Raw genomic sequence first — 12,403 nt, 5'->3', positions numbered from 1 at the left:
CAACCCCTCCCTAGCTTTAGCAAACCAATCTCGGTCCTTCTAGGTAGACCCTTCCTAGCAACTTCAAATGCTTTGATCAATTGTAGGAATGGTGTCATGGTGCTATCTTTTGGGAATATGACAGCGGAGATGAACATCTTTAATGTGTCTAAGCAAATGGGAGAGTTTGAAGACATTAGGGAAGTAGATTGGATCCATTCATATGTTGAGGAGAACTTAGAGAAAACTCTTGCTAGGGATTCGGTGGAAGGTGTGCTAGCTTTGAGTGAAAAAGGTAGTCAATTTTTAGTTGAGGAAGAGGAAATTAATGAGGTTTTGGAGTCTTTAGCTATCCATAGCATAGGACGATTCAACCCACCCATTGAGGAATTAGAACCTTCCAAGACTAAGCTTGAATCATCTTTAGAGCATCCACCAACACCCGAAAGGAAACCCTTACCAAGTGAGCTGAAATATGTGTTTTTGGGAGAGAATGAGTCATACCCTGTTGTGATATCTTCCCTACTTACTTCTTCCCAAGAAGAGAAACTTGTTCAAGTGTTGCAAAGGTATAGAAGGGCAATAGGTTGGACAATTGCTGATTTGAAGGGTATTAGTCCTTTGGTTTGTACTCATAGGATTTACATGGAAGAGGAAGCTAAGCCCATTAGACAAATGCAAAGACGTTTAAATCCGAACATGAAGGAGGTAGTTAGGGGGGAGGTGCTAAAATTGCTTGACGCGGGGATAGTTTATCCCATAGCGGATTCCAAATGGGTATCTCCTACCCAAGTGGTCCCCAAAAAGTCCGGAGTTACGGTAGTTCAGAATGACAAGAACGAATTGGTTCCCACTCGAATTCAAACCGGGTGGCGTATGTGCATTGACTACCGTAGACTCAATATGGTTACTCGAAAAGACCATTTCCCCTTACCCTTCCTTGATCAAGTCCTTGAGAGAGTGGCGGGTAGAGCCTATTATTGCTTCCTCGATGGGTATTCCGGATATAATCAAATAGAGATTGCCTTAGAAGACCAAGATAAAACCACATTCACATGTCCATTTGGAACTTTTGCTTATAGACGCATGCCTTTTGGGTTATGCAATGCTCCGGCTACCTTTCAAAGGTGCATGATGAGTATCTTTAGTGACATGGTTGAGAAGATTGTGGAGGTCTTTATGGACGATTTCTCGGTTTACGGAGATACCTATGACCAATGCCTTGCTAATTTGGCATGTGTGTTAAAAAGATGTGAGGAGAGCCAATTGGTTCTCAATTGGGAAAAGTGTCATTTCATGGTGACACATGGAATTGTATTGGGACACATTGTGTCATCCAAAGGGATAGAGGTTGACAAGGCAAAAATTGAATTAATTGAAAAGTTACCTCCCCCTACATGTGTTAAAGATGTGAGATCTTTTTTGGGTCATGCGGGTTTCTATAGAAGGTTCATTAATTCTTTTAGTGCCATTGCCAAACCTTTAAGTAACTTGCTTGCTCAAGATGTCTCTTTTGAATGGACACCACAATGTCAAAAAGCCTTTGATGATTTGAAAGGTGCCCTAACCACCGCACCCATTATGCAAACTCCCGATTGGAGTATGCCCTTTGAACTCATGTGTGATGCAAGTGATGTGGCGGTTGGGGCGGTCCTAGGACAAAGAAAAGAAAAAAATGCTCATGTTATATACTATGCTAGTAAGACTTTGAATGATGCTCAAGTGAATTATACCACCACTGAAAAGGAATTACTAGCTATAGTCTTTGCTTTGGACAAGTTTAGATCTTATTTGGTTGGCTCGAAAGTCATCATCTTTACCGACCATGCGGCTTTAAAGTATTTGCTTTCAAAAGCGAATGCCAAGCCTAGGTTGTTAAGATGGATTCTCTTACTTCAAGAATTTGACCTTGAAATTAAAGATAAGAAAGGAGTGGAGAATGTAGTGGCCGACCATTTATCTAGACTTCCCGGACAAAATTTGATTTCACATGGCATACCCATCAATGAACATTTCCCGGATGAACAACTCTTCCTCACAAATGCCATCTCTTCCAAATTGACTCCATGGTATGCGGACATCGCCAACTTTTTGGTGTCCGGAAAAATGCCATCTCATTGGAGCAAGATTGATAGATCCAAATTTCTTCGCAATGTGCGAAACTTCTTTTGGGATGACCCCTATTTGTTCAAGTATTGTTCCGATCAAGTGATTAGGAGGTGCATCCCCAATAATGAATTTGAAAGTGTCATGGCCTTTTGCCATAAATATGGTTGTGGAGGCCATTTTTCCTCCAAAAAGACCGCGGCCAAAATTCTTCAAAGTGGCTTATATTGGCCTTCTTTGCACAAAGATGTCCATGCTTATTGCCTATCTTGTGACAATTGCCAAAGGTTAGGTAATTTAGGAAAACGTGAGATGATGCCCCTCCAACCTATTAACATCTTGGAAATTTTTGATTGTTGGGCCATTGATTTCATGGGACCTTTCCCTAATTCATTTGGTTATTTGTATATCTTGGTTGGTGTGGATTATGTGTCAAAGTGGGTAGAGGCTATCCCTTCTCGAACAAATGATCACCAAGTTGTGATAAAATTTTTAAAAGAAAACATTTTCTCAAGATTTGGGATGCCTCGAGCCATCATAAGTGATGGTGGGTCTCACTTTTGCAATGCCCCGGTTAGAACTTTGATGAAACGATATGGCATTTTGCACAAAGTTGGCACCCCATATCATCCAAAAACAAGTGGCCAAGCGGAATTGGCAAATAGGGAGATTAAACGTATTCTTGAAAAAACTGTTGGTCCCAATAGAAAAGATTGGTCTTCAAAATTGATTGATGCTTTGTGGGCTTACCGTACTGCATATAAGACTGCCCTTGGAATGTCTCCTTATAGACTTGTCTATGGCAAGGCTTGCCACTTGCCGGTGGAATTGGAGCACAAGGCCTATTGGGCCATTCGCACTTTGAATGACTCCACCGATCAAGTTGGGGGGCATCGCAAACTCCAAATCCAAGAGATTGAGGAGTTGAGGAATGATGCTTTCGAAAATGCCAAAATTGCTAAGCTTAAAATGAAAAGATACCATGACAAGCACATTGTGAGGAAAGTTTTTCATGAGGGACAAAAGGTTCTTTTATACAACTCCCGGTTACACTTGTTTCCCGGGAAGTTACGTACCAAATGGACCGGACCTTTTATTGTCCGCAAGGTTTCCCCATATGGAAGCATTGACATTGATGATCCTAGGAGTGGAAAAACTTTTAAGGTTAATGGCCAACGTTTGAAACCATACTTGGAAAATTTTAATGAATTGGCCGAAGAATGGGACCTTGTGGATCCCACTCCTTCCTAGTGTGCATGAAAAGAGCTCTCTTGTAAATATGTAGTGTTAGATTATTTTTCATTCATTTTTGGTGTGTTTTTGTATGTTCACAATGCATTTTACAATTTGTTCTTGCCTTGTTTATCATGCTTGACATTGGGGACAATGTCTCATTTAAGTTGGGGGGTGAGGGAATATTGTGAATTCATTGTAAACTTGCTTTATTTTGATGTGCTTTTGTGAATATTAAAAAAAAAAAAAATTAAAATTAAAATTAAAAAAAAAAATAAAATAAAATAAAATCTTGTTGTGTCATGCTTGGATAGTGTGGTTGGTATTAACTTTTTCAGGATACGCTTCGTTTCTCATGATTCCGATCACTTTTGAAGAGTATGGTATGATTTCCTACCCTCTATCCTATTGTGTTATGCTTTGTTGTTCATACATGCTAGATGGACTTTAGGAAGGGAAGGGTAGATGCTTTTGGGATTCACTACCAATTTCAACGTTAATTTCTTATTCTTGTTCGAACGTGCAAGTGTAGAGTAGGTTTCTTGATTTCTTTTGTGAAGTCGAAGCATGTGATTGAGTAGGATGACTATGATCAATCTTTCTTGGGATGATTGGGACCTAGTTTGATATCAAAACTGTGATTAAGTGGGCATCTTGGCATTGAAGCATATGTATGACTACGTTTTTGGATCATTTTGTCTGGAAAACTACCTTTTATCCCTTCTCAATCTTTTGAGCCATTCTTCCTTGATATACATTGGGTTTTGGGTGATGCTATTCATTGATATTCATTTGACATCTTATGTACGTGTTCTTCAATAGCTTTGCATCCATTACATTTGATTACTGAGAAGTGTGATTTTTGTATTCTGCCACTTGCCTGTGAACTTAGGATTGAATGATTCATTAGGTTGAGAGATTTGAGCTTAGCCTATTCCTTTGTGAGTGATTATAAGCCTAAATTTCTTTAAGCCTTTTTATTTCACTTACAAGCCTTGTGTGCACCACTTCCTTAAATACTTCCCACTTTTGGTTGCAAGGTTGAGTAGGAGCTTGAAAAAAAAAAAAAAAAAAAAAAAAGAAGTTGGTAGTGATATTACCCTTTCTTATGTTGAAAAAAAAAAAAATTTGAGGGTTGTTGTTCAAATGTTATTCATTTTCGAGAAAAAAAAAAAGTGCATAGAAAAAAATCAAAAAGAGGTGTATGCAATAAAGTTAATCCTTTGTGTGTAAAGGATGAGAAGTGTTTGAATTTGTGGTGCAATGGAAGGGGTGACAAAATGAGAATTTAGCTCACATGTTTGAACTTAACCTTGCAACTTGTTACCTAGTCCAAATTCTTCCTACCTTGTCCCTTAGCCACATTACAAACCATTTAACCTTTTGATGAATTTGATTCAAGGTAAGCAAGTGAGTTGGCGGATGCATTAATTGCTCTTGTAGGTGATTTCTTTCTCAAAGCTATGCCCATCCAAATTATCTTTTATAAACACATACATTTAATCCAATTGTGTAAGTCATTTACTTAGCACAATGTTTTTATATTTTTGTGTACATTTGGGATTGGGGATTTATGAACACCAAAAGGTTCCGTAACAAGGTTTTACTTGTGTGAATGTGTTGAGTTGTCTTGCTTGATTGCACATATATTTTACATATTATAAAATGTTCTTAGTCATCTTTGAGGGGATTGAGATTGGTTGTCTAAAGATTTTGCATGTTTTCGACTAGCGGGGGAATTGGGGGATTAGCTCTATTTCTTGCATGTGAGAACTTAAGAATCATTTATGGTGCTTTCAAAGTAATAGTGGATCCCTTGGCAAGTGTTTGTGGGTATCGCTCTGATAAGCCCTCACGAGACTACAACTCGTCCACTAGGGTGACCTAGGGGTTTAAAGGCTTGTTGCATATGCTAAATGCAACCGTGATGCCTACGTCAGTGAGTTAGGATTTTATTTTTAGAAGTGTTTGCATTGCTAGGGACTAGCAACGTCTAAGTTGGGGGGTGTGACCGGACCTCTATTTTGAGGTCCTAATACTATCTAATTAGGAGGTTCTAGTGCTTATAGTAATTCATTTGTGTTTAAATAAAGTAATTTTACCCTTATACATGTTTCCCGTTGGTTCTGCAGGAAATCGGGCTTAAATGACTGAATTGGGCAAGTTGGAGCACTTTTTGGGCACTTTTTGCTGTGAGGTGTCGGGACTTAGATTATGAAGACATTCTTGAAGACTACAAGCTCCAACGGTACACTAATCTATGGCCGAGATTGAATTGTTTTGAATTATGAATGGATTAGATTACAACAAGACTTGAAGGGTTAAGATGATCATTTAAAGGTGAATCCAATGGTTGTGCATAAGACAACATTCTTGCTTGCAATTTTTGACTTAAAAGAAGATCTTACTTGATTTTTGGAGTCAAAGATGGCTGCAAGTTGCTACACATTTAAAAGGAAATTGTTGGAGATACCAATGCCAAGATTTGGTGCAAGTTTGATCAAATGGTCAAAGATGACAAAATTGTTGGAGATACCAAGGTCAAGATTTGGTGCAAGTTTAATCAAATGGTCAAAGATGGCTGCAAGTGCACATGCCAAGATTTGCACATGTAATTGAAGGTCGAGATTTGAAGATGGAAAAAGATCCAATGGTGGAAATCACAAGAGCTTGGAATCAGACCTTGTTCGGACAAAGTTGGAGGCATGAAGCATCCGGACACCCGTCCGGACACCTACGGCGAATCTGCAATTTTCTGCACCGAAATTTCAAGGGCATTTGGGGTAAATCATGTATGTAACCAATGGGAAACGATTTTATAAGGGTAGTTAGGTATTTTCTATTGTAAAAAGAGAAGAAAACCCCAAGATTTGGTTGGCTTCCACACAATTCATCTCCTCCAACTTCTTGCCTCCATTGTTTCTCTCTATTTCTCTCTCTAAGTTTTTCTTGGTTTCTTGTGATTTCGTGTGTAGACATTGATTTTCATCTATAAAATTGATGTTTATGTCCATTATGATGAGTGGCTAAGTTCTCTTTCTAGTTTCTAGTCCCAAACGGTGGGTGCTCGGTTTCGATTACTTAAGGTATGCTCAAAGAATCGTAGCTTCGATTTCTCTCTTTTAATTTCGTGATAGTTGTGTGATTGGATCTATGGGAATGACATATTTGCTTGTATTCTTGGATTGTCTAGTCTAGGGATTGCATCTAATGTGTTCGATTGAGAATTGTTAAACCCATTGCATGATTTCCTTAATTAATTGAGTTTTTCATTGCATAGCTATTAATTATGTGTATTGATGATGGGGTTTTGGGTTAAATTAGGAATGTGCATGGGAGAGTTATGGTTAATTGATCTTTGAGTGTGAAACTAGGGTGTTAGCCAAGCCAAGCCCCAAGGGGGAATATTAATTCATAATATTAGGTGTTTATCCCTTTGCGTTCATCGTAGATTAAGAGACCCGATGGCCTACATGTATGAATTGAAGTCTTATAACCCAATTCTCTTTGCATATGCATGATTGATAGTATCACACAATGCATTGTGTATGATTGTGTGTGTTTGCAATGATACCTTGAGTATGAGAACCGAGTAGCCACCGGGACGGACTAGAGACTAGGTTTTTAATTAATTGTTTTAAATCCAATTTGTGCTTACTTTGATTACAAAATCGCTCATGCTACCGAGTCATTCGGCCCATTTCTTTTACTTGTTTTAATTTGATATTCATTGTGTTTATTAGTGTTAGCTAGTCATTTGCATATCATTCACTTCAAATTTGCATTGCTTCCTCGTGGATCGATACTGGACTCACCGGTTTATTACTTGACGATACCCTACACTTGGGGTAAGTACACACACACACTTTGGTGTCGGTCAAGTTTTTGATGATAAACAAGTGTTATGACATGGAGGAATATTTTCAGACACGAAGCAGCACCACAAGCTCTGCCACGTAATTCAAGAACCGATCAACAGTGCATTCCTCGTCATCACCAGTACGAACGTGTCTTTCATTACTCACAATCACCCTTTTTTTTTCTCTAAAAAATAAATGATTTTTTTTGGACATGGGCCACCAATTTCTTTCAATTACATGGGCCCATGGACCCTGAGAGAAAGGCCTAAAGAAAATATCAGGCCTAAATCAGATAGTCATAGGCGCGCTGAAGTTAGAAGTAAAGTAATAGTGCAGATACAACAATGCTAAGAGACATTCAAAATATGACACTCAAAATCCCATAAATCTATGTGACATTAAAATAATCACTGATTAAAAATACACATGTAGAGCCCATTTCACATCCAACACTCTACATTAAATGAGGTTTTTTGGGGTCACATTTTGATGCAGATATAGTATGCCACGTCGTCAAACTGAACGGTTTTTTAATAGTCAGCCTATCACATCAATGGGTTGATGACGGGTTGATTGATCAAAAGTGAAAAAATCTGTCCGATTTACCAAAATTAAATAAATTTAACTTTTAATTATTGACACAAGGCCCATCTTTCTATGACCCCATGTTTTATTAACCTTTTTTTTTTCAGATCCATCTAAGTTTGATCCTAAATTTCTTGTCAAGTCGGATTGTCATTTATTCCAACACAATGGGATCACTCACAACTGATCACATTGTGTGGGAACAAATGACAATGTCTCCTTCTCAAGATTGTGGATCACCAACAAGTTTTGCTGCTGAGCAGCGCCAAGTATAGATACAAACAGGGGTGAAGCAAGCATGGCCAAGCACATAAGTCCTTGATCCTTATCTTCAATCATATAATTATCTTTTCCCAAATCCAAATCTGCTCCATCAAAATGAAATCTAATCTCCGGCACTTTCACTTCATGCCATCCTTGGTGTAACTTGAAGCAGAGATCGAGCTCGAGCTCGGACGATTCGGACTCGTCGACAGGGAGTTTAATTTGTTTCATCAACTCCTCTTTTACCAAATCATAAGCACTCTCTTCTAAACGTGTTATCGGCGTGCCTGAGTCTATAACCAAGCCCCCAGTGCCATCCTTTCTGTTAAGTTCAAAAGCCGATTTCTCGATGGGTAATTTAGTCTTACCAATTGAGATTCCTTCGAGTGAAAGATGGTAATGAGATGGTTCGAATTGGTTTGTGATCAAAGGTGTTGTTCTCACTCCACTAAGATTTTCAATATTCAAGCTTTCTAGTTCGCCGATCAAAAGTGCACCACGACTCTTGGTGTCCGCCATAGATGGCAAGCAATAACCAAATTTAGTCTCCTTAAGCTGCAAAATAAGAGATAATGGTCCTCGACCGAGGCCGACGATGCCGCTTCCTGGTTCGATCGAGTCTCCTGTGTTGTTCATTCCACAACCAAACGCAATATTTGGAATAGTAAACTCACCAAATGTTAAGCTCTCGCGAGCCAGAATTCCGCGTGTGGAAGAATCACCACGATATCTGTAGTGATACTCGCAGTTTTCCGAGCCACATATTGTATGTGGAAGTGCTTTACATAATCCACTGGAGCATGGCAACTCCGAGTAGCTCAATGAATCTTCCGGATAAAAAATAGTAGCTTTTTTTTTATTAACAGAGTTAACGTGATCAGGGTCGCATCCGATCCATATAAAATCACTCCCTGTGTCCATAATCATGGAGTGAGTCTTCGGTGGAGTGCCAATTGATAGCTCCATGAAGAGCTCCCCGATGTCATCTCCGGGTCTAATTGGACTAGAAATTTTGTTTAAATTTCCATTAATCTTTTGTAAGCTGCTATGTTGTCTGGGCTTAATCCAGTTTTCTAGTCGCTCCAACCTGCTCAAGTTCTTGCCTGAATATTTAACGTACTCAAGCTTAACTCGAAACGCCTTATTATCATGTAGCTTTGAAGGCTCCAGTACTTGTACATACGTTGAACAAGCAAACAACGCGGATGTTGCTAGCAGTACAATTAATAAGACTGAAGATAATAGAAGATTTGAAGCCATGAATGACTGACTGAGTGATTACAAATTTACAAGAGAACTCCAGGAAGAACTCGCTTATATGATCCCCGGAACAAACCACAATCTTTTGCAACAGGATTTGAAATTACAAGTTCTAGCTTGCCTGAACAACTTGCTTGAGCTCAACTCAAAAGCCAGTTTCATTCAGCGTTGGATGTCGTAGTGGTTGTTGGGATGTTGAACGTGCAGGAGCTAGAAGCAAATAAGGCCAGTGATGCTACTAGTACAAGTAATAACACCGAATACAACGGTAGAATCAAATGATCGAGGCCAGTTTTGCTAGTAGTACAACTAATAACACCGAATAGAATGGAAGGTTTGATGCAGTCAGTGAGTGGAAGTTTCATTACAATACAAATTGTGATATGATTTAAGGGCTACATAGAGAACACAGCTGTGTTGATGTGCAATGAGATAATTGTGAAACTAGAGTGCCAACAAATTGTTCGGTGAAAACAGAGTGCCAACAGATATGGTATATGATGTAGATGAGCCAACAATAACAATGCCAATAAAAGCCAAGAACAAACATCCCAATATGTTGAAGATTCGAATTCAATCGACCATGTAAGTAAATCATTTTTAAGTATACGTTTGTTCGGTTTCAATTTTACGCCACCGGCCTACCGCACCAAACATATTTTTTTAATGGAAAATTCTTGAAACTTCCCATATAATTAACTAATTAATTAGGGAGCATTATACATATTTTTTTTTATAGAAGAAAATGTTTGAGATATTCAAAAAGTGATTCAAAAACCTTCAATTAATATGGAGTAGTTGTAGTGGTAGATTCTTGGTGCGATGTGATCTTCCATTTTTAATTATTCAAAGCAAAACAACGTAATCCAAGTGTTATGAGAGAGTATTGTTTTCAATCACAAAGGCCCATGGACCCTGACAGATTGGCCCAAATAAAACGTTGGGCCCAAATCACAATTGATCACATTGTGTTGGAACAAATGACAATGTCTCCTTCCCAAGATTGTGGATGACCAACAAGTTTTGTTGTTGAACACTACCAAATATAGACGCCATCAGATGTGAAGCAAGCATGGCCAAGCACACCTGTCCTTCCTCGTATTCAATCATATAATTCTCTCTCCCCAAATCCAAATCTGCTCCATCAAAATGAAATCTAAACTCCGGCACCTCCACTTCATCCCATCCTATTCCTTGCTGCAACTTGAAGCAGAGATCGAACCCCAGGTCGGACTCTTCGGATTCGTAGACGGGGAGATTAATTTGTCTTATCAACTCCTCTTTTACCAAATCATAAGCACTCTTCTCTAAACGTGTTATCGGTGTGCCTGAGTCGATATACAAGCCACCACTGCCATCTTCTGTATTAAGTTCAAAAGCCGATTTCTTGATGGGTAATTTAGTCTTGCCAATTGAGATTCCTTCGAGTGAAAGATAATAATGAGATGGTTCCAATTGGTTTCTGATCAAAGGTGTCGTTTTCACTCCACTCAGTTTTTCAATATTCAAGCTTTCTAGTTCACCGATCAAAAGTGCGCCACTACTTTTGGTGTCCGCCATAGATGGCAAGCAATAACCAAATTTAGTCTCCTTGAGCTGCAAAACAAGAGATAATACTCCTCTACCGAGGCCAACGATGCCGCTTCCTGGTTCGGTCCAATCTTCTGCGTTGTCCGCTCCACAGCCAAACGCAATATCTGGAACAGTAACGTCACCGAACGTTAAGTTCTCGCGGGCCAGAATTCCGCGTGTGGAAAAATCACCACCACCATAACTGTAGTTATACTCGCAGTAGTCAACGCCACATATTGTATCTGGAAGTTGTTTACATAATCCACTGGAGCATGGCAACTCCGAGTAGCTCAATGAATCTTTCGTATAAAAAACATTAGGTTTTTTTTTATGAACAGAGGTAATCCGATGGTCGCATCCGATCCATATTAAATCACTCCCTGTGTCCATTATCATGGAGTGAGTCTTCGGCGGAGTGCCAATTGATAGCTCCATGAAGAGGTCCCCCATGTCATCCCCGGGTCTAATAGAACTGAAAATTTTGTTTAAATTTCCATTAATCTTTTGTAAGCTGCTATGTCGTCTGGGCTTAATCCAATTTTCTACTCGCTCCAACCTGCTCAAGTTCTTGCCTGAATATTTAACGTACTCAAGCTTAACTCGAAACCCCTTATTGTTATGTAGCTTTGACATTGAAGGCTCTTGTGCTTGTAGATACGTTGAGCAAGCTGAAGAAGCAAACAACGCCGCCGTTGCTAGCAGTGCAGTTAATAGGACTGATGAGAATGAAGGATTTGAAGCCATGAGTTTAGTTAATAAGTGATTATTAGAGAAATTGTGATGGAATATATATTGTTTGTATTTTGTTCTAAGTTCGGTCCTCTAGCGTCTAGGATCACTAAAAACAAGCACTTGCCAGCTTAATTGGATAACATGATAAATATGATATTGGTATACGATTATTCCCAGAGTGGTTACTTTTTTTACAACCACTTGACAGCTAGAGTTTAGATTCATATTAGATGTTCAAATGATAAACTTGCATAGTATTATTCTCGGTTATCGGGGAAAAAAAGAGACTACTTTGTCTTCAAATGATATGTTCTTGAAATTATGAAATAATTAAGAACGAGTTTCAAAAGGTAATTTATAGAATCAAACTTTCCCAATCAGTTCGTTAATTTCATTAAAAACAAACATAAATTGGTGTTCGTCTAAGTGCCACAACTTTCCAAAAGAAAAACGATATGCAAGAATGTCTTCAAGCCGGCACTATAGAAGGAGTTACTTGTTGATATAATTAGAGAATAATTAAGCACAAGTTTCAAAAGGTAATGCAGACAGTCATCTTCCGATTAATTTCATTAAAAACAAACATAAATTGGAATTCGTCTAAGTGCCACAACTTTCCAAAAGATATCCTCAAGCCGGCGCTATTTATAGAGTTACTTCTTGATATCACAACCCTTTAATCTGAGATAAAATTTCTCAATTATCTCTTGAAACAATAACATAAGTGAGAGCTTGAAATGAATTGAAGGGCAACATGACAAAAGGAACACTCTACTTAAATATATGTTGATGCGATCTGCGAATATCACATC

General features: G+C 38.7%; 2 protein-coding genes across 2 annotated transcripts; both read right to left on the bottom strand.

The window, feature by feature from the left end:
* Nucleotides 1-7,940: 7,940 nt before the first annotated feature.
* On the bottom strand, nt 7,941-9,287 carry LOC120002479 (aspartic proteinase nepenthesin-1-like). Its single transcript, XM_038851251.1, has one exon. It carries the CDS (start codon nt 9,285-9,287, stop codon nt 7,941-7,943), a length of 1,347 nt encoding a protein of 448 aa, XP_038707179.1.
* A 951-nt stretch (nt 9,288-10,238) lies between these two features.
* LOC120002478 (aspartic proteinase nepenthesin-1-like) lies at nt 10,239-11,603 on the bottom strand. The gene has a single exon (XM_038851250.1). The coding sequence runs from the start codon at nt 11,601-11,603 to the stop codon at nt 10,239-10,241; it is 1,365 nt and encodes a 454-aa protein (XP_038707178.1).
* Nucleotides 11,604-12,403: the final 800 nt, after the last annotated feature.

Source organism: Tripterygium wilfordii, chromosome 7 (assembly GCF_013401445.1).
Source record: "Tripterygium wilfordii isolate XIE 37 chromosome 7, ASM1340144v1, whole genome shotgun sequence".
Taxonomy (NCBI): Eukaryota; Viridiplantae; Streptophyta; class Magnoliopsida; order Celastrales; family Celastraceae; genus Tripterygium; species Tripterygium wilfordii.
Note: the sequence above shows the minus strand (reverse complement) of the source record. Positions and strands in the feature narration are given on the sequence as shown.

Coding starts and splice junctions, on each gene's coding strand:
- LOC120002479 (XM_038851251.1), bottom strand. CDS start 9,287: ATGGCTTCAAATCTTCTATTATCTTCAGTCTTATTAATTGTACTGCTA.
- LOC120002478 (XM_038851250.1), bottom strand. CDS start 11,603: ATGGCTTCAAATCCTTCATTCTCATCAGTCCTATTAACTGCACTGCTA.